Genomic DNA, 24,985 nt, shown 5'->3' on the forward strand with positions numbered 1-24,985 from the left:
GGGTAAAACACAAGGTGGCAAAACACATTCTATAGTATAATGATTTGTGTTTTTGAAAACGTCAACCTATATATTATATATATTCAAACTGTTAACGCGTTTCGAGCATTATTGTTACTGTACCACTACTACTACTATATTTGCCACTACTATAGTACTACTACTATAATTACTACTATACTACACACTAATACTATTACTAATCATAATAATAACAACAATAATATTGCCACCGCTCGTACTATATTTGTGCTGATAACGTTTTGGTGCGCATACAACTACAACGGTCACATGATATTATAATACTATTACACATATACACAACACACTCACTCGCGTATTATAATTGTATCTGATTGCCTTGTCGGATCATAATAATATTGTTTTTAATGTATAGGTATAAAAAAAACTACCTATAATATTCAGACATAATATGCGTGCTCTTGTTATTAACTCGACGGTCGTAGAAGTCGTAAAGTGTACCTACCTATAATCTATAATATTATGTAACCTACATATGATTTTCCGTACATGATTTTCTTCATGTCTGATTATTATTTATTAGTCATCGCGAGTTATTTCGACGTCTGAAATTGACTAACCTACGAACGGAAAAATGTCACGACTGCAGCAGGACAAAATAATAATCGCAAGTCCAATATTGGTTTTGGTGAAAAACACTGCTTTATTATATCCCTAAAGTTGTCGAAATTTCCTGCAAAATTCCGTCATTTTATGCACATTATTATCTGCATATAGTGTATAAGACATAAGTATTTATTATACCTACGTTTTGATATCGTCGTAATCGCCATCATAAAGCTAACCCAAATATAACTGATAATTTCATATCGCTATTATGCCGTGAATTTAATAAATTTACATGGTTTTTGCTTTTATTAATATTAATAAATATAAATTTTATCAATGTTTATATTACGTTACTTTTAGACTTTTAATGCATATTTGTCTTGCAAATTTTTGTATATATTATACTTAAGGGTTTGATCACATTACTGTAGTATATTTTCTTGAAACATTTTCAGTTTTTAGTATACTATTCTGTTTTTAATAGTTTATATATTTCTACCATACTCGTCAAAAATACTTAATATGCTTTTAAACGTTATATTAATTTTTATACTATAATGGTTTATACAAAATATATTTATTTATTTTTATTTTTGAAAGGATATTTTATTGATTTTTAGTGCATGAAATAGTGCATGCATGTTTATTTAACAGTTTTTATTATATTAAATCCACAGCTCATAAGTCTTTAATCGAAATATCATGAAAAATACATTCACCATGGATATTGTATTAAAACATATTTCGTAAATATCTAAAAAACAATTTGCAATGTTTTGAATATTTTATTGATAATATTATTAAATGTAAATATTATTCTTTTGAGTTGCGACTATCTTGTATTAAAAAAGAATCAATTAAGTATATAGTATATATATACTGTACAATCCTGGGCGTATTAAATGAGTCGACAGTTGTATTAAATATTAATATTATTATTATTACATCGCTTTTCGACATTTGCTTAACAAAATTTAGCAAAAATATAAAATTCTTAATGAGACATACCTAACAGTAAGTACGAAACTGGTTTAAAGATGAAAGCCGGAATTGACTAACCCATTTCATATTTGTAAAGAATACTTTTTACGTACGAGTTCATTTTACCGTGAAGAACCTTCTTATAAAATTATAATGCTTGGCCCAAGCATAGATACTTAATCTAAAACTTCTTAAATATTAGGAGCATATTTCATGATATATTAAATTACATAATAAAAAAACCCCATAATAATAGGTATATATTTAATTTACAGAAGTATCAACAAAATAAAAGGATCATAAAAGGTGGTAAAATTATTTTTCTTATAAATGTTGTTGTTGTTTTTTTTTTTAATAATAAAATAATTTACAATATTTAAACAGTTAAATATGAATATTGTTTTTCCACTACTTTTAGATTGGATTCTCTTTAAAAATATAATTTAAGATGTACATCATTTTGTACTTTTAACTTATTAATATAATAAATTAAAAATTATTTATTCATTATGACGTGAATTATAAAAATATTTTAATATATTATACGATTTGGTGGAATTCAACTGAATCTACTAACATTTTACTCCTTAGTGAGTACCTAATAAACATATCAATTAAAAAAAAAAATTAAAACGGAGTTGTTATTTACACTTAAATTTGTGCTTCTGACTATTTCGATAAATTACAGGTTATCTTTATTTATTTTTATAATTAAGAAAGCGAATAACTTGTCTTACCACCTACTTTACATTAAAATCTTAACACAAATGGCAAATGCACACTATCTTGTTCGGTATGATTAATGAAACGTAATTATTAGTTATAGACCGTTCATTTTAGTTTTAAGTACCTACCTATTTTACTCTATAAACTTGTGTAAAATGTGTTATGTACAAACATATTTGAGATATTGAGTCAAACTATTTCATAATAAATTACTAATTAAATAGCCAAGTAGTATGTTTATGATGTTGTAATTTTCGAATAAGTTTAACTAATTTAATATCTTTTGTAGTACTTTACTATCCTACCCAATTTATTGTTACAATTGTCTATTATTATTTATAATATATTATATACAAGATTCAATACAACACAATTAAAAAAATTATATATATATACTAACAAAAAATGATCATTTTATAATTACGAGACGTTATTAAAAATGTTCATTTTTGATCAACCAATAATTATTATGTGTAATGAGACATTATAACTATTATGTAAACGATTTAATAAATAATTTATTCAATTATTCAATATCCAAAATGTTTAGTCTTACTTAAATATATAGTAAAAAAAACAAACATTAATATAATTATATATATTTACAAGAATCCATTAAATGTTATCAAAGTTTAAAAATCAAATGATAGCTTATGCACCTAAGATTCAAATATAAATTGGTTATTAAATTTGAAATGTACCTATTGATGCTATCATATTATTATAACAATCCTGATCACTGCAATAGAATATATATTTTTATTCAGAATCACAGTTGGGTGTACAAAATAATATAAAAAATATACTACATTTAATTTAATTTATGAATATAAATATGATATTATGTTTATTGTATATTTGTTATTTTCTCTTTGTCGAGAGCTCAACTCTACAGAATTGAGAATATTTTCAGCATTTAAACGATCAAAAATGCAAATCTACATATTTTGTTGATATAAGTTTACTATTTATCGTTATTGTTTATCATTCAGTAATATTCAAACCTTGTGATAATATTATGATGAAGCCTGTAATCAATTTTATAAAAAGGAAAAAGGTAGACAGAGACAGAGAAAGATAAAACAAATAAGCAATTGTGTGATGAAGTAAAATTGTAATTATAATTAATTAATTGTACGGACGTTTTAAATATAAAGCGAAAGAAAAATAATAGAAGAAGAAGTAAAAAATAAAATAAAAAGTGAAATGATAATTCCCCACATTTATAAAATCAGTCAAACAATCGAACACATTTAACCTCATTATGCTATTTAAGATTTATGCAATATTATAATAATACCTGATGACGGGCATTTGACTATTAAGGTGGCTAGAAATGTTAATCGCTGATAAGCAGATCGGGTATTAATGCAACCTTCTGCTTGCAGTAGGTACATACTAACGTATACATTGTACCTACTCTCTGTGCATGATAGCCGGTTTTATTAATTAATTTTTTTTCTTTATCTGATTCGTTATTTTTATCTTTTTTTTTACGAGCCTTCATCAGAATAATTCAATCTCACGTCGTATTGGGTCAGCGGCATATGCTTCTAAATAATAATAATAATGTTACTCAGCCTTATCATGAACTGGACCGCTATGATCTTGATTGCATGCATTCTGTAAGATTCGAGTGTCTGGTTTTCACACCAAAACGATTGATCTGAGTTTTCTATATCATGCGGTAATCAACTTATTAAATCATAATAATTTAATACGAAGTTCCCCTCCATACCATTTAACTAGTAAAACTATAAATTACGTGATTATATTTTAAGAGTTTAGACTAGGAATTTCAATTGTGTCCAGTTGTATTGTCAGATTGATCTATAGATGTGGTTTTGAATAATTTTCCTCTAAAAAAATTATACATTTCTGCTAAACGTTATGTAACAAAATAAAACGGTTTTAAATTTGATAAATTTATTATTACTCGTATATTGAGTATAAATTAATATTTAGATTTAGATTCATATAATTTCGAGTGTTACTATGATAAAAAGAAAAAAATTCCTATTAATAAATGCTAATTAATTAAAATTCAAAAGTTAATTGATAATTTATTATTTCAATTAAATTGTTTATAATATTTTGATATCAAGAACTTTAACAATAAAAATGCTCTAGTGTTGGAGTGCTCTAGTGTTAAACAGATATGTGATTTTGCAGTTAATAATTACAAAATTATAACAATATAAATAAATATAGTTGTCTTATAATATTTTGTATGATAATATTGGATATAAAAATTAATTTATTATGTTTTATATAAATATTTGTTATACCTATAGTGAATTATTTCACAATTTAATTAAACTGTATTAGGTACGTGTAACATATAGTATTGTTCTATTTAGAATCAATATTGATAAAAAAAATAAAAATTTAACACTATTACAAAAAAAAACAGTTATTTTTTTTAAATATAATATATATATTAGTTCTGAAGTATTTTATCAGCTATTTTTATCTTTTATTCTTTTTTTAGTACTGATACGATATGACACTAATTGCCTCACTTATAATATAATTTAATTAATACAAATCATAAGCAATTATTAAGTTTAAGTGTAAAATGATGTTTCTTTTTTTTTTAATAATGGTAAATACATCTTCTATGAATTATAATCTATATAATATCTACACAACAATGTTTTAAAATTAAATTAATTTTTAATATTAATAATAATGAAATCAACATTTTTAGTCGTCACAAATTTATCATATTATAATAGTATATTAATACCCATCATAAAAATATAGGTAAATTAACATCATATTAGTAAACAATTCATAAGAGTAAAATTAATAATTATGAATTATTATAATTATATTTATTTATAGAAATTCGTAGAAAAACATTGTACCAAAATTCAAGATATGAATGTACTGTTATTATGAACAAATGGAATATTATGTTAAGAATTCGAACTTTGCTTTAACTGTCGTTAATTATAACCTATAGTAAGTTATACTACAAAACTATCACAAAACATTTACTAAAAGGATTGAACATAATAAACCACTGAATTAGCTGCAAAACCGCCGAAGTCTTTAGTTTCACGTATTTCCGTCTGAAGCTTTACTAGTTTTTCCAAATAACGTTTGCATTTTTAACATTTCTATAGTCATGGTTGGAATATTATTGAAACACACTTACACAGGCTTCAGATGTCTCGCACGAAGCCCCTTGAGAATTCGACACCCAGCCAAACGTGATGGTTTTATCAATTTTTTCACACCATTGCAATATTTTTTTTTCAATAACCACTAGTGAAGAAGTTTTCTTGACACAAACAGAATCTATAAAATGCACAACGCACAGTCGAGAGCCTGAAGCACACACGTTATTGAGTTTATCTTGCACGTGCCTTTCCATAGTAAATAGTAATGAAGAGTTTTTGAGTTTCCAAATAAGTAAAGTTACAATCAGATAAAAATTATAATATATATTTTGGTATTATTTTTTTTTTTTTAGAAGTTCCTGTTTATACTAATGAGTATACTGATAAGAGGTGGTTACATACTTTCTATTTTAGAGTTCTTATTTTGTTTTCTTTATAATTTCGAATATTTTAGAGTTAAAAAATTAAGACGCCAAAATTTTGAAAATATTTTTATCGAGTCATATTTAAATAGCAAATATATCATGAAATAATTACCAATTAACAACACAATAAAAATGATAAAAATGAATTATTTATGTATAAAAATATGCCTTAATAATGTTTTTTGTTGTAAAAAAAAGTTTAATTTTGTAGTATTTTAATCTTTTTAGTCGATTTACATTTCCAGTTGCCTTTCATAAAACACAAGACAATATACACGCGATATCACAATTTATTTAAGATAAATATACTAATGCATGCACTAGTTCTATCCTTAATATATATATATATATATATATATTATGTAGGTACTAACTATACATACCTAATACGAACTTAGAACCCTTATAAATACATACCACATCTATAGATAATAATGTAGGATCGCAAATCGATAGAGAGAATGATTTGTCAAAAACACGTGAAGCATTTTTTTTTCAAATTTTAAATTAATTGTTTATAGTTGAATGAGAGTTTAAAATCTAAATATCAGCAATAACCATCACTAACTTATTTATATTTTATTGTTTTTTAAATTTGGCTGTTATTTTTTATTAACATTATATTAAAATATTCATTATAATATTATGATATAAAGTGCACGTCGCACGTGTACACAAATTTTCAGTCGTTTGTCATATAATAGTATAAGTCACAACATCAATAGGCTACAGTAATGGTTAAAACTAAAAATCACATCGGAAATCGATTTAGACGCCTCCGTCATGACGCAGCGCATAATTATTTATCCCGTGGTGTTTACGGTAATTAAGATTAACTCAAATGTTGTTGCGTTTACATGCGTTTTGTTTTCGGTTTATTAAATTTATTGTGAAGTTTAGTAAGCTATAAATTAGTTCAAAACTATAGATTAAAGTATTTAGCGGCTCAACGCATATTTTTACTCAACTATCCAGAGACTGCAGTTTAAATTTTAAAGACGCAGATTTTTCGTTTTTAAATTTAAATAATTATATTTTATTATTATAACGTTTATTTGACAATGTCATAGTGAACATTTTTAAGACACTGATTTCGTAATCTCTTAAGCTTCAATATTTTCACTTCGAAGACCTTAGTAATTAACTTTATATTTAACAATATTACACGGAATTTAAACAAAAAACCGAATGCTGTCGATGTGACATACCTATGCAAAATCGTATCAATATTTAATAATCTCATAATAATTAATATGGGCCTTTTACAGATTTGCAAAAAGAAAAAATTGTCAATAATTATCCATATAGGTAATACGTTTTACTGTTAACCGTATATTGAAAATCTAAGAAATCTAAGAATAAAAACAACGATCGCTGCAAATCGATCGGAAACACTACAATGACCATCGTCGGCACATACGTCGTGCGTATTAGCGTTTTCCGAGTCCGATAAGACCGAATATAATATAAGTGCGAACGAGGTACGTCGGCCGGTCGGCGGCGGCGTTTGACGGCCGGCACGGCGCTCGTCCGTCCGCACCGTAACGGTGACGCTGCGTAAAGTTTCGCCGCTGCGAAGGGTCTTCGGGCGGCGGCGGCGGCGGCATAATTAACAAAACGCAAAGACGAAAATCAAACGGAAAAAAGAAAACGGACGAGCCGCCGCCGCCGGCGCGTCGGGTAACGCACACACGAGCGGACGGGCGGGCGGGCGGGCGCGCGCGCACTCGCACCGACGGACCGGCGGGCGGGCGAGCTGACGGGCTGGCGGCGGCCGCGGCGGCGATGTGCGCGCGCTCGCGCGTGTGTGTACGTGTGTACGCGCGTGTGTGTGCGCGTACGCGTACGCGTGTGTGTGTGTGGCGCGCGCGTGTGTGTGTGTGTGGCGCGCGCGGTGTGCCGGGTCCGCGACGCGACCGTTGGATTTGATCAGTCTGCGTTCGGCCGTCGTTCATACGCAGAGCTCTCCCGACCACGTCTCGTCGATCCCGCTCGATCGCTCCCCCGATCCGGGTCCGCGCCGCGGAAAAACTCCGTCAGCCGCACTCGTCAGTTTGGCGCCGCCGAGTCGAAAACCGTTTTGCGAATTTTTTTTTTTTTTCAATTTTAATTTTTTTTTTTTTTTTTTAATATTATTGTTTCAATCGTTTGTTTACTATACATGTAGTTTTCGGAAAAAAAAATTCTCGATTCCGCCCACGCGGCCAAAACGATCGCGCGAAGTCCGACGGGTCGCACTATGATCGTTCCGTCGCCGTCGCCGACGCTGTCGCTCGACCGACCGGCGAAACGGTGCGCGCCGGTCGTCCGGACCAAACGATAAATCGGCAATAATTTTATTATCGTATGTATTATTATAGTAATAATAATTAACACTGCCGCGGAAATTACCGTCGCGATCCGCCGCTACTGACAATCGTGTTTTATATTATACACATATATCTGCACTCGTATAATATAGATAATTTTTTTTTATTATTATTATAATTGTTTATAGTTTTGTTTTTATTCGTTCGCTCGATCCGTGTGTATTTATCGCGCGAAACGTTTTCCGCGTCCGATCTCCTGCAGATCGTCAGAGATTTTAATATTATAATCGCAAGTCCGCGACATACAACCGGCAAAAACGATAATTATAACATATTATTACTGTACACCGCCCATCGGAGGCGAACAGCAGTGTGATCGTCTGGAAATCTCGCGTGTACGAGAAAAGCTCGGTAGAAGCCCACCGCCGCCGCTGGCACGGACGGAGGGAAATCCGGCCAAAGGTCGACGGCAGGTCTATCCGTGCAGACATGGTGTGTGGCCGACGACGACGACGCCGCCGCTACGCACCTGAATCCTCACCTGCTGCATGAGTCGCGTTCAACCACTTACGTGAGTATATACGATATGTATTTAATATTTACTGTCATCGTATTATTATTTATTATTACCTAAATATTATAATATAGTAGCAAATGTACGTGTACTTACGTTGTACGCGAATTTCGTCCGTTCGTCAAGTCTTTTGACCGTTTTGGCTTTTCAGTTTTTCGTGTTCACGATTTTCCCGCCATGCTTGTTACCCCATATACCTAGTATGCAAAACGCGTATCTACCGTAACAACAGGCAATATTATTATTTAGGTTATTTTAATTGTTATTGTTATTATTATTATTATTATTATTTTTATAATCAATTATTATAATTATTACGATCGTCGTGAGTGTGGTCAATCGATCATCTGTGCGTTTTCTTTATAGTGAAAAGTTAGTAAGTTAATACCTATATCTATTAGGTACCTACATAAAATATTATAACTTTTTATTTATACTTATTATTATTATTGTTATTATTTATATTTGTATTTTTTGAAATTTAAAATCTTTGGACAAAAACGTGTGAAAACGACCCGTCGTTGCCTTATTCGGATGAATAAATAATTCGGCAACAGTTCCAATCGCGTATACAAATCGCCCGCAGTAGGCGTTTTTTTATCTAATTTACATATAATAATAAAAAAAAAAAAATGTGTAAATCTAAGTTAGAAATACATTCACACACGCATTTTTCACACGTATTTTGTTCACTGTAATATTTTTATCTAGTCACGATGATTAAATCTAACAATATATTAATTCCGTACGTTAGTCATCCGAGGCGCCGCCAGTAGTGTATTCAAATTTTTCGGTATTTAAATTGTTTTTTTCAAAATGATATATGTATATGTATAATATAATATGTCTACCTAATATAAATATATAAAAACAATTACATTATTCGATCAACTAAGTAATATTTTACGGCACATTGTTTGAATACAAAAATGTATTTAAACATGGATATATAAGACATAACTAATATTTTTTTTCAAGCAAGTGAACAGGAAACCATAATTATTATATAAAGTAAAAAATATAATAAGTACCTAACCCATATTTTTTTTCTATTCTTATTACTCCATCTTTTTCAATGATAAAATGGTAAATCCCGGGATTTTTAAGGGATGTAACTGGAGTAAAGTATAAAGTGATGAGGAAAAAGTGATTCGATGGTGGCGATAATCAAAAGAAAAATTACAATGTTTTTAATTTTTCAATTTTCATATAAAATGACCCGTCATGTAAACCTGTCGAGGTCGATTGTCGGTCAATTTATTAGTATTCGAAGAGGGTGGGTGTGTACGCACACTGACCGGTGATTAAAAACCGTCTAGGGGGCTGGTTTGTAATTAAAACACAAGATAATACAAAATTGTTATGCGTTAATTAAGGCGCCAACCGGCCAAGTGAACGAAAAAAAAAACACTTACATATGATTAACGGTCGAGAAAATGTTGTTATTATAATAATAATTATTTTTTTTTTATTCAGTAAAACGTCTAAAAACTAATTAATTTTATCTGCAGGTTGTTCTTTTAAAACTTTAAAACTTGTATAAATTAATTGCGAGTAATCAATTTCCGCAAATGAAAATTAATTTAATTTCGACAACAGATGATAAAATCGTTTTCTGTGACCGTTTTATCGTTTAATTGTTCAGCTCTAAATCTAAAGTATACATTTTAAATTATAAATACATTAATGTATTTAACTATATTAACTTATAGAAGTTTGAATTATATATTTTTTTCAAAATCCAATGATTCTTAAAAGCTTTTTATCAAGTATTAAAACTTGTCCTAAATATTACATTTCTATATAATTTATTATAGGTAAGTACTTATTCAGTACTCTAAACATTAGAAAAAAAACAGTAACCATAATTTTTTCATTTAATACGATTTTCTTCAACATAATTTAATTCGCAATAATAAAATATATAAAACTTAAAAAATAATTATAGAATATTAAAACACAAAAACTATGTTTTTATTACTATAACTATACATAGATAAATCGTATTTTGAAAACGACTAATCGTGTATGTTTAGTAAAATATTGACGTAAATTAAAAACAAATTACTATATTAAAGTTAAGTAGGTATTATGCTTATATATATTTTTAAATTATTGAAATTTTATTGGTGTGAATAGCAATTATTTGGTATACACGACATTCTCTATGTATAGTATAATATATAATATCAATAATAATACGGATGTCCTTTAAATTATAATATAATATAATGATTGAATAATTTAAATATTTGATAATAGGAAACTTTTGAAACTCTTGAATTACGAACTATTGTTTAATTCACTTTCACTATAATTACAACACTCGTTAACACACACGTAAGTGCACGCGTGCGCACGATCGTTTATTTCTGTTTATCAACACTCCCTATATTATGTTTTGTGGGTCATAGTCGACAATTTTCCCACCAGAATGACAAAAATAATAACAATAATAGTAATAGTTATAATAATAATAATAATAATAATAATAGTAAGTAAATAACCATCTTGAAAAAGAGATTCGAGTTTTGTTGAACTCTGTAATTTAGCCTGTACGCGGTGCCCCAATCTCGCGCCCGTACGGATCAACTGACCAAAAGAGTTCAACTGACTGTATTATAGCTGTATGATAGTATGATAGTAAAAAAATATTACATAGTAATCTGTTCGTCGCCGAGATATAGAATACGAGCACGCGCGTGGTCTAAGTGGCCACGTTAACGACAATATATTAATGAATTCCTTTTGAAAATCCATCAAATTGCTATAGGCCGATAAGTATACACTGCATATAATATAGGTATTATAATATTATTATGAGAACATTCCAAACTTTTCCCTTCTCTGCAGTCTCTTAGGTGGCTACGCGCATCACGCTGTGTAATAAGCTAGACGAATGGTGAAGGGAAGAGGAACCTAGTGATTATTAAGTAAACTGTAGGCAATTAACCAGGGTTTGTCGTTTTATGTGTGTGCTAGTGTGAGTGTGTGTTTACTTACGGAATATCTAACAGGAGAATACACACACATACATACATATCCGTTATTAATAGAACCTACCTGGTACTGCATAAGGAGGTACGTTTCTTTCGTTTTTCACTTAGGACGCAATCCAGTATTGAGTATATAATATAATATAATATATAATGTGGGGACTCGAAGATAAGGCTCCGGATGCTCCATTACCCGCTTCTTCTTGTTTACACGAGTCGCGTTATGCTTATAATAATCATTATATTATTGTCTTGTCACATACACCGTCGTAGTTTAAAACCTTGAACTGGGAAAAAAGAAATATAATAATATACAAAGGTGGTAACACGTGGAAATTAGAATTTCTAGTTTCTTCATAACGCGTAAAACCATTAAGTAAAGAGCCTCAGATTAAAATTATCTAGAGCTAAATTTCATGCTCGACAACCTATAGACATTTATTGAATTTCCCTCTATCATTGACGATAGGATTCATAAAAATCAAAATCAAAATTTTTGAAAGTTTAGAATGTATCGACAAAATTTAAATATTATTACAGCGAACATAAAAAGTATTTAGACAACAAATTATTTTACAAAGTTTATATATTCATCTTTAAATTAATATGTATGATTTAATATTTTTATAACACTATTTTTAATTATGAGTAAAGTATAGTTGATAAAAATTAGGTATATTTTTTATAAGATAAAAAATGTATTTACATAACTATGTAATAGTTATTTATTATTATTAAACATTTATAAGTGTATGAAATTAATATATATATATATATTATGTATAGAAGCTACTTTTTATAAGCTTATTAGACTATATTAATATTGTTATCTATTAAAATTAGGTAAGTATATGGCTTATTATTGGTTTCAAATGTTACATATTTTTATTTTTAACAATCCTTATGCATTTTAGAGATATTTTAAAGGAAACTCAGATTTTAGATCGTAAATCGCTTTGTGTATACTGTATGTTAATTTAATGTGGAAACAAATGTTTATAAATAACGTATTACTATGAATATAAATAATAATATTTAAGTACGTGGTAAGTAAAAACTGCGTATTGATTGAACACTGGTTGTTATTGGATATTTGTTATTTGGTCATAAAATTAAAAAAATTACAGCAAAATACAGTTATTGAGCAATATTAGAAGCGCAACATTATTATTTTATTTGCCAATCTCTGGAATGTCGGTCGAATGGAATATTATTAGTTAATACGACGATGAATACCTAGTTTGTTATTTTTTTTTATATATAAATCATCGTTTTAACATGCTTAAAGTAACAACAATAATACCTTTTAATTTTTAACGATTTTGTTCAGTATGAGTCAATCCTGATTAAGTATGAAAATGTTAGTCTCATATGTTTATTATAATTTAGTTTTCAATTATTTTCGGCTTCTAAATATTCGATTATTTGGTGTCAATCTAGAATGCTCGTCAATTTTATCAGTCAATATCTTTCCGACATTGACGTGATCAAGCACTGAGTAAGAGGGTAGATCAAAGGTGAGATCCCACAATTGAACACTTGCCCTCGCGGGTCAATCTCACCGGTTGCTGTTAACAATATAGCCAGTCAACTTTTTTTCATCGGAGACACTAATGCGATTAGGCTTATTCTCATTGTCATGAAAGTGCTTCACGGTCAATATGAGAGTCATCAATTAACCAAAAACTATAGACATACATCACTTCTTTCTCGTTCTATTACACCTTCTCTTATTAATTTGTGCTCTTTCTCTATAATATTCTTTATTTTCTACACATCAGTAGAATATTGTAATTGCAACTAGTCGATAGATAGTTGGATAATTATATTACAGATTTAATTAAAAAAAGATTATATATTCTATTATTCTAGATTATATTTCTAGTTTCTGTACATTTATGTTTTACTTTATCCACAAATTTGATCGTTACAAAATTATAACCTGGAATGTGAAATTTACAAAATGTTACTGTTTATAATATTTCCTATACTAATATAATAATGTGTTATTTTTAGTTGACAAATTATAAAAAAAAAATGAAAACCCTAAAAGATATTTCATGAGTTTTACTCGTATATGTGTTTTTCGTAAATGTTTGTACAGTATATAATTTCTCATATATTTTTTTATACGGATTAGTAAAATGATGTTTCGTTTATTGAGTTCCGGTGAGAGTATTTGGTCATATTTTAAGTCGAATGACCACTTTATAGACTTCTATATATCGAAATCCTTTTAACTTTTCTAGAAAACAATATATTATAATGTTCGTTTTATATTTTCATTTGAAAAAAAATATATATACTTACATAGTGTAGTGACTAATGACTATATAAGTATGTCATTTACTATTTTGTTCACTGCTGTTGCAAGTGTCTTAAGCAATTGTAATTATAAAACACCAATAGTTATACATTTTATAAGATACTCGTGATGGTGAGCCCGTCACGTCCATCATCGAGACAATTATCATCTAATGTTTATCGATCGGCCGCATGTTCGGAATCTCAAAGCCGTTCGAAAAATACAGACCACTCGGGTGAGATTAAACATAGGAAACAAGCACAAATTAACGAATAACTATAGATAAAAATAAGTAATATTGGCTAATATGGGAGCGATGAAGGTATATATTGAAACTAGTCCTCCTTGGATCGGTCACGAGGTGCTCTGAGTCTGAGAAGTGATAGTAGCGTATAATATTATAATGGGTTTTATTTTTTTTTCAATCAATAAAATTTATTTTAAAATGTACGCGGCTATAAGTAATGTCTGCACATTACCTGTACACGGGTATGTCTCAATGACGTAGATAGTTTTAAACGAATTTCCCTTGGCTAGCAATCAAAAAATAAAAAAATATAAGAATGACGTATCTATCCGACATAATATTCCTTGTACACTGTCGGTGGAGGTGTATTCCCAATCATCGTTGACTAGGTCCGAGTCTACTGCGACATTAATTAAAATTGATATCATGTACCGCAATTCGATTATTGGAATTTTTTTTGGGGGGTCCAAATCGTAGAAATGGCAATCAAACTCATAGTAATACATCGAAATGAAATGACTAATGCGGCTGTATAGTACACACTCTGAATCAAGCCGCGGATGATAATGGTTTACAACTTATTTTTATGATCGTTTATTCATTTATTTGTTTTTTACTGCAGGTCACACGGGTCGACGATATTTAACGTTGATTGTTCACTGACTGAGTCTAATAGATTCAGTGCGATACTCATATATTATTATGTAACAACTTGCTAGACGTATTTCATTATGTTTTTTTGTTTTATCAAAATTCTTGTATTAAACTCTAAACGTGTGTCGCCCGTTATTCTATGCATCGAGAATTGCGATGGAATAATCGCTTCCTACCAGTCTGCTGGAATCGTAAATTGTAATTTGTACCACCTAAGGATAACTAACCGTAACCATAACCGTGCATATGATTCATACCTCATCCTATCTCATACACGGCTAGACCGCGAAATAGCCGAAGAAAAAACTCTAGGCTATGCAATCGACCCTTTTGATATCGAGAACACATAAACTCATAAAAAATGCTATACGTGCTCTATTGACGTTTAAATCGTACGTTTTATAGTTGTGGTGATCGTATTCGTATAAATTAATACGTTATGTTGTACGCAACCATATGCAGACACTACTGCACGTGTGCATAAAGTAATCGTATTTCGTCCCGTTCGTTATCAGTCGTAGGTACTATATAGTGTAGGCAATAAGCAGTAAGCATGTAGTGCATTCAAGTACTGTAATATACTTTGTGATTTTACAAATACAAAACAAGAAATATAAACGCAAACGAGTTTGAAATATGTATGTATATATGCATATTATAACATAATATTATGTATTGTAACAATCAAGGTTGTGCCTTATAGTCGCGGGTTATAGAATATTCAACATAATACACACACGAAGATAAGAAACTCAAAAGAATGTATAGATATTATTAAATTGCGTTTCCTTGGTATACTTTGACGTCATGGTTTATGGTAATAGTAATTAGGAATTAGTGACTAAAAATATCGATTAATGAATTGATTGGACGCGCACGTTCGAAAACGATCGCCGCTGTGCGTATACATATAACTCCCTAATTTATAACTTTTGACTTTTTCAATCACGTTTTTAACTCGCAACAGTGCATGTTATAATATTCAACCTATTGTAAGTGTGTGTGTGAGGGAAAAGGTCGCTTAGATTAAAAGTTGTAAAATCGGCCAAAGAAGTCACTTAAAGTTCAAAAGCCTCATTTTGATTTTTTTTCGTGGTTAATCGGTTCAGATAATAGTGATGTAGATACCAAACGGAAAATGCATGTTGTCATCGAAGCTTTTAAAAAAATTTTTCGACTGCTCAAGTTGAAAATTTTATTTCAACTACCTTATAGTAAAATACGGGTTGATGTATAATACAAATCGTTTCAAAAGATATAACTAAAATTCTTTATATCTCTCGATTTTAGGATTGTCAAGTTTTTATTTGAATATTTTTTTTTCTCGGGTACTTTACAATCTCGACCATGCAATATTATTTTCATTTTTCACTTACATATTATTAGATATATAATCGGTTTAAAATGACACAGAAAAACATTTTTTTTTCAAAATTAATAATAGGTACCAGGTACCTACCTACGTCGTAAACAAAAATAAAAAATGTTTTGCTTTGCTTTCGTATTCTGTGATTTCATCGATTACATTTTTCCTTCTAAAATACTATAAAATAACTACGTATCGTAAATCCTATATTCGACTTTCATACTTACCTATAGAGGTACTTTATTTTATAATAATATTAATATACCTATAATTCTTTTAGAATAAGAGTATTCTTCCAATTTCGACACCAGACATTTTTTGATTCAAAATGTAAAAAAAAAAAATGATTCACATTTCGATGTGGACTTGCCATGTAATCGTGCAATTGAACACATCGGTCCGTTCGATTTTTATTTTGTCGTACCTATATACCTACCCGCCCATATAATATTAAAAGAATACGCAATGACGCGCTATTATAATAATATTATAATATTTATACGCGACACGAATATATTAAACGAATAGTATGCGTACGAACGGTCTCGGATTCGCTGACCGCGCGCGTTTTTGTCCACCGAGACACGGACGTCATCCGCATATTATAATCTATGCACGGTCGTGGATCAACCAGTGTATGGTGTAAGTATTATAAACGCATCATGTGTACGTGTACCGCAGCGCGACGAGACGGAGCGTTGCGCCCAGCATCACGTACTACCCGTCACGTAGAAGTCGTTAAAAAAAAAATCCACACCGCTTTGTTTCCGAACCGATTAACCGATTTTTATTATTATTATTTTTTTTTTTTTTTACTTCAACAACCCGTCGGTTGCGAAACGCCGATTCGAGGGGTGTATAACCGCGGCGACGTCCCACAAAATAATAATAATATACCTACACGAATGTCATGCTGTATCAGCTGTATATGCAATCTAAATTATTGTTTTATAGTATCGTCGTTACTACATGTCACAGTCGTGGTCATAGTTAAGTAGTATATATATTATATTTGAATATATATTGTACGCACGAAGAGTTATATTATAGTTATATAGTTATTTAGTGTTTTTGTGACTGTTAATTACATTACGAGTATAGCGGACAATTTAATTTAAACGTTAATCTCGTCGCTAAATTGCAACAATAATATTATTTAATAACATATTTGTTATTATTTTTAACGAGAAGTTATGTATACCCATTACCCATACTATATTTTAGTCTTACTAGATAACCGTAGTGGTCGATGGACCGATCGGATTTTAAAAAATTAAACTAAAGACGCCATATAAATCAACACTGTTTGACAAACACCATTTCACGGGGAAAATAAACGGTAATTTTCTTTTTCGAGTTAAGGAGCTATAAATATATGAATCATAAATCAGAATAAAAGTTAAAGATTTGTCACGTTTGTTTTTCTTCCCGTTCTAAAACGATAATAAAGTTTTCCGGCAACAGCCGACTATTCGATTTAGTAAGTGTTTTGAATTAAACACACGTGCTTTTACGTTGTACACAGGTATTACTACAATGTTATACGTATTATTTATTAAACGGATTTTTACGTGATTTCTGCAGTTGTTTACGAAATCATTATACGACTTTTGACCGACATGATGTTATTACTTATTAATAATCATTATTTATTTCCTTTTTTTTCCGGTCGGTTGCATTAAAATGTTAATCTATCAATCAATAAATAGTGTGCGATGCAATAGTCGTTAATATATTATTGGCATACCAATACTGATTGTTATAGTAACAAATAATAATATAGTATAACAACATTGAAAACTATTTTATTTTCAATTTACGCGCACACTATTTCACAAAATTTCGATTTAAAGAGACATTTTACTTGGTCGAAACTTCCTAAGGACAATATTTCACTAAAATATGATAATACAATATGTTAACAGAGATTAAATTATCATAATATTATTATTTCGTTTATAAATGTACATAGGAAATTCGTATAGGTAGATATTGAAATATTATTTACTCGGTTTGTAAACGGCCGACGATGGACAGATGAGGTCAACCGCGTGCACCTAAATACTATACACGTCCGCAGCACACTATTTAAAAACGCAGACGTCTATTATAATATTATGTTTGTATACATACTTCGGTTTCTATCGGCACGTGTGTACCTCCATAATGTGTATTATTTTTCAATCTAAACACCGCGTTTAGAAACACGGTTTTCGCTTGCACGACGACGTGTTAATGAGAATAGGTAGTTTTCGCTTTGAACATATTATTATAATATTTACTCGACGCTGCGGTGTAAACAAGCTGCAGGCGGTTCGCGCATACAGTTTTTAACACCACCGTACGATAGTTTGCACAACAACTATACAGTACCTAATAATAATAATAATAATAATCTGACAACTGCTCTCTCGCGGAGTCGGTCGCGCCGAAGAGTGCAGCTGTACCGGTGTGTTGCAGTTTATACGATAGAAAGACCATGATAATATAAAATATATTGTACATAATTCATTCATACCTATACGTAGTTAGGCACTGCACGGCCTGCAGCAGCGTGGCTGAACAATAATTACCGGTGCATTATACCGTCCGCGCGTTTGAGTGCGTTTTTTAAGTGTTCATAAAAAAAAAAACCAACAACTTTACGGAGGTGTCGAGGTGGACAATAAAACGCCTATATACGAGTACATATGTGTGTATGTACATACATAAATGTATGTATGTTCGCTCGGTGTATAATATGATTGCGTGTAATATGTATGAGTGCTTATGTGTGTGTATGTGTGTGCAGTGACCCTTGGCAACGGATCCTGCGGCTGCATTATATATATATGTATAATATAGGAATTATCCATATGGATACAGGTCTAGACGACAATATAATAATATTTTATTATTATTATGATATTGAAATACCAGATTATTGTCGGTTATCGTTATATATCGTACATTGTTGATTGCGCGTATCATATTAATATGATAATGCGTTTGTATGCAGATTGCAGATGTATAGGCTATAGAGATTTTTGCTGCAATAATTCCGTGCGGAACCAATGATGTATTCGCGTGAACAGAAACTATCGGTGGCGAATGTGCTTGCGTCCGGATGTCGATGAGAATATAAGCGTAGGTACCTGCAATAGGTATTTATTATATACGTATATGCACGTAGCGGGTAAAACGCGACGGACCCATTGTTTTTTCTTTTATTATTATTTTTCTCGGTCTCTTCGAACGCGTGAGATACGTAGAAAAAACATAAATAAATACAAATTACAATATAATTTATTATTTTATATTTTATACGTATATTATATGCTAACTAATTTTTGTTAACTTAAAATTTATTTTTCGGGTTACGCCATATAATATATAGTACCTTCGCCACCGAATCGCCAGATCGCCGATAAAACGAGTACGTTGCTGCTGTATAGTTTACAGCAAGATTGTACAAAAAAAATGACTAAATATCCCATAAAATTCTTAAATGCACCATGCTGCTTCTTTAAATGTTATTTATAAGTCTTCGAAATCTTTCCCTCATCGATTTACTGCTTCGGCTGGACCGACACGGGAGCGGATACGTTGCAGGGTAATGAATCATTAACGGGACATTTACAGCGTTTCAAACGTCCGTCGTAATACTTTAAGTCCTTTCAAATTACAAAAATCACAACGCGTTTAAAAAAAAATGTCGGTGGCCAAATCAGGTTACCTTTATGATATAATATATATGTATATATAAAAAAAAACGGTTTCGTGGTGTACGCGACGGGCAATACGATATTCGAATTAGAATGCCCCTTTGGTGTTCTCCCGAGCACGCGAGTTACCCTCCACCTCTCTGAAAAAAATGCGTCCGTCGTCCAAACGATATTATAATATAATATGTATACATTTCAACCCTTTACGAGCATACAATACATCAGCACGCGGTGGTGTGATTTACGCATTCGTTAAAACACAATATAATATCATAATGTACGTGCGCGCATCGGTTTTCGACGTGCGTTGAAAAGTAATAATATTAATAATATAATAATGTATAATTCCACCTTTCGGCTACCCGTCCAAACCGCGCACACCCCAAAACGAAGGTGCACAGCGACTCCTGCTGTAGTATATTATATATATATATTTATGTGTGTGTGTGTGTGTGTGTGTACAGTTTTCGCCTCTCCCTCTTTATTGTCGTACCGGCCGATTTACAATTTAAATTGGCCGTCGCGGGCAACCCTTTCACCATCCGGTGAAAAACGATCCTTCGCGTTTTGAAAAAAAAAAACGCAAATTCAAACGCATCGCACAAAAGACACGACAGAAACACAGAAAACTATATACAACTATTATATTATTATACCTACACGACCACTGTATACGGGTCGCGCACTAGCGCGCGTGTGTCGCAATAAGCGTCTGTCCTTTAGATTTTGAGTTTCTATACAATGCGTTTTTGAAAACCGTTTCATACTATTATTATTAATATATATTATCTAACCATTCTAACCATTAATCCCCCGAGCGCGCGAACCTAAATACGACAATATAAATCGCCTGCACTGTCCACATTCGCGGGTGGCGGTGTTATTATTACATTTTTATTGTTTATCCGGATCGCAATCCAATAGTGGGGTTGAGGGGAGAAGAAGTAGTCCCATAAAAAAATAAACTAAACACAAACGGATAATCTCGGCTCGACCATCTCGATTCATTATAATAATAACGTACGTAAACCGGTGTCGGCATCGGTATAGTGGCGACTGGTTCTTTATTGCAACCCCAGACGGTCCACTTGCAAAATCGTCGCAGTGAATCAAATGGCGAAAATCTATGATGCCATAGGATAAGATTACTTCTGAACAAATTGTTTATAGCGTTCGTGTGTGTGTGTTTGTCTCGTCAAAACTTTTGTATGAAAAAATTGGAAATAATATTATATAAAGCCGTCATAATATGTGTACGATTTGTTAGGATGCATAAATATAGTACATGTTATATAATATCTATGTGTAAGTACATTTATAATTTGTATAGAGAGACAATATTAAGATTCATACGTATTTCTGTGGTGCCGAGATCAGCATTCACCCTCGTTAACGATTGTTAATGTAATATTTAAGTATTATGATATTTTAAATTAATTTTATTATAATACATCATGATTATACATCTATCGAGTAAACGGCAAATTTTATAACTCTATAAATTATATTATTATACATAGCACTTTTTTGTGATAAACAACACAAATTATTATGATCTAAACAAATGCTCGTCTAATTATACGAAATGTGCGTACACCAAAAATATACGTCTTTATGGGGATCGCCCTGAAAATTTAACGCGAATACATGACATCAGTTATATTATCACCATCAAATACACTACATATCGATATTTTGATTTTGTGCTTACAATACTTATAGATTACTTACCAAAGAATGGTCTGCAAAAGACGTCGAGCGGTGAATTTCGAGAAGTCAAAAGTTTTTATCTGACGTACTCTCACGGATGTAAATTATAAATCGTTCATAAAATATAATATCGAGATGGCTCGGAAAGCGTAAAGTTATTTCGAACACCGCACAAAAGTTATTATTTTCTAGTCTAGGGCGATTAGGTTATCGACGCGATGCAGACTGCAAATTTCTCACAAATACTCCGTCTTAACCATTCGTCGTGTTATTACCGACATCGACGAATCCATATTATACTATATAGTGCGTCGTCCCGCGTCCGCGAGTCTGTAATATTATTATATATATATTATATATGTATGTGATAAAAGCAACCAGCCAAACTGTCGTCCGTTGAATATGTATTCTACAACGATGCCTATTTTGTAGACCGTTAACGATTATATAGTTTAGATTTTTATTGCCAAAATGATATTACGATTATTACTATATAGATAGTCGTGTAGTGCGGCGTGCTATCGCGACTTGGCTAAAAACGATATATCATATTAAATCGTGCGATGTGCTTTTCATCCGCTCGGCCAACTGCCGTCGTATGATAATATATAACATTATACCTATACAATGAATTTATAAAAATTTACATCTATAATAATAATAATATACGAATATGGGGGAACAATATACGACGTATAGTTTTCTAGAGACGACTTAGACCTCCTCCGCGGTGTCGATAATCGTCGTCCGACTTGCCTCCGTACATCTATACATATATATATTATATATAGGTAACAATACACGGTAATAATATTATGTCGGGATAATTGAATCCGTGCTAAAGCGCGTCTTGGCGTATTACACGGTTAGATCATGTACGCGGCGTACCGACACACACACACACTCGTCGTATGAGATCTCTCCGAGATTGCACATTATCATAAAATGTTATAAAATATTATTTAGTCTTATAACACGTCGAATAATAGAGTGGTTAGCTGTTATCGTTCTTACCGTATTGTTATTATATTTAACGCGTTTCGACGATTAAATATATTGTTTTTACTGCAATAATACGTATTTTAGAAGTCGGAAAATGCGGCGTCACACACAAACACGCGCTGCACACTATACTATTAAATATATAATATATATTATTATTGACACTCGCCGCCGCCTCGGTCTGACCGACGTTCCGATAAAGCATTTTATTATATTCACGCGCCAATCTCGGTCGTAACTCATCTGCGTTTTATATTATAATATCGTCGTTGAGATTTACTTGAGATGTCAAACGTTTTGTTAACAGTCGGTATAATTATTGATTATTTTATTGTTATTACCTATATTATAGTCACTGTGTTTAAACTTTTATTAAACATTTTTCGCTCGAGGCACATCGAATGACTATACACGCGCGTCTTACCGTCATAATTTATAACCATCGTATCGTATATATTTTTTTTTATGTTCGATTTACACGTATAGCGGTGTTATCAAAACACTGCTCACTTCTTAAACGGCTTTTAGTTTTTTAAACATTAAAATTTAAAATCCGACGATGGATAACTGTTTTAACGACACGGTGTTCACTCTCTTCTTCTGATTATTACTATTCGATTAGAATCTGATTTTTATCATCTCGTCAGTTCATCATAATAAAATAAGAACACTCAAATAACGCTATTACCCATGTACATTTTATACCATTTGATTGTACGCATTTTTTAATGCCGCGTTTATGTGTTACACGCTTAAATTGTATTAATACGGATTCCGTTATATTGCGTATAATCGTTGTAAGCTCAATAGATTAATAACAACTCTCGACGTAATCGTTTTTCAAAATAAAAAAAACCTTTTATCCAAATCATAATCTAACACGATGCGTATGTATAGATACAATATATTATATTATTCGACAGCTGGTATCAGTTATTATAACACGACCTGTCCATATTTTTACGATTTTCCAACAATCGCCCAATTAGTCAATAAATAGATAATAATACGTATTTATTATATTATGGTAATAGTGACAATAATAATAATAATAATAATAATATGTCACATTTAACGACCACGGTAGACGTCGTCGACGGATCTACGACAAACGTATTACACTGCTTGTGTTCGAGCAATCATGCATGTATTGCGGATTACGGCATGTATATTATACCTATATTTATTTACATAGGTGTTCGCGGTGGGTATAGTAATACTACTATTGTGTTTCGCTGTTGTTAGAATATCGACCGACTGTCTAATTATATGTGACGTCCGTTCCCAATAGATTATGCGGAATGCTTTATACATTATTATAAAACACGACAATATAATATAAATATTGGATATTATATTATGCATTGTAATGCCGTATTGAGAACACGATACACATAACAAAGGTACTTACGCAAACGCGAGTAAAACTGTCACAAACAAAACAAATTTAAACGTTGTTTACACGTAGAAATTATTTGGCATAACATTATCGTATAATTATCACTTAGGTATATTTTAGACGTACGCGGACCGGATGTTGACGTCTGAAAGTACTATATTTAATTTTAACTTTTTAACTTGACGTAGGTACTGCCTTTGTTTTTTTTTTTTTTTTAGTTCAATATGATTTAATTTAATGTAAACGTCCACTCCGCGCGTTTGAATATCGTCGTTTATACATAAATACGCGAGGTGGGACAATATTTCTTGGACATAGAAAAAAATATTATAAATATTGAATGAAAGGTTTTTATTTTGAATTATATTTTTTATCTTTTTTAATTAATCTGTTGACAGCCCCAATCGATTTATCATTGATCTCTCGTGAATAGTCCCGCGTATAGCTGTATAAGCAAAAATTACGCTTTGAAAATTATTGATGTGACACAAGTCGACAAAAGATATGTTTTATTATCAATTTTCTATACCTCGAGCTTAAATCATTCGTCAACTCGTTTAGGAAACTAATCGTACAACATCGATATTATTATTTTGTAAATTTCGGTTAACATTTTTCTAATAACAAACAAAAATGACGATTTTAAAAGTGTCTGTAACCTAACCCGGTGTGTATACCTATATAGCGTCTGCAGGTAAAAAAGAGAACGATACCAAACACAGAAAAAGTATAAATTGTATGTAGGTACCTACACGACCATTACACTTTTCACGAGATACATAATATAATAATATGTAAACGCGTGTTATAATGGTTGTATCGACGCGTGTAGTGATTTATATTAATTTATGTTAATTTGGCAGAAACA

At 31.0% G+C, this 24,985-nt stretch overlaps 1 protein-coding gene across 1 annotated transcript in view; it reads left to right on the forward strand.

Moving 5' to 3' along the window:
- The first annotated feature begins 7,767 nt into the window (after positions 1-7,767).
- LOC114124492 (zinc metalloproteinase nas-14-like) overlaps positions 7,768-24,985 on the forward strand; it is a 53,582-nt gene continuing 36,364 nt past the window's right edge. The window contains exon 1 of the mRNA XM_027987751.2: positions 7,768-8,731. Coding sequence (XP_027843552.2) covers positions 8,709-8,731 — 23 coding nt within the window. The 5' untranslated portion in view covers positions 7,768-8,708. The remainder of the gene's footprint in view (positions 8,732-24,985) is intronic.

This window comes from Aphis gossypii, chromosome X (genome assembly GCF_020184175.1).
Source record: "Aphis gossypii isolate Hap1 chromosome X, ASM2018417v2, whole genome shotgun sequence".
NCBI lineage: Eukaryota > Metazoa > Arthropoda > Insecta > Hemiptera > Aphididae > Aphis > Aphis gossypii.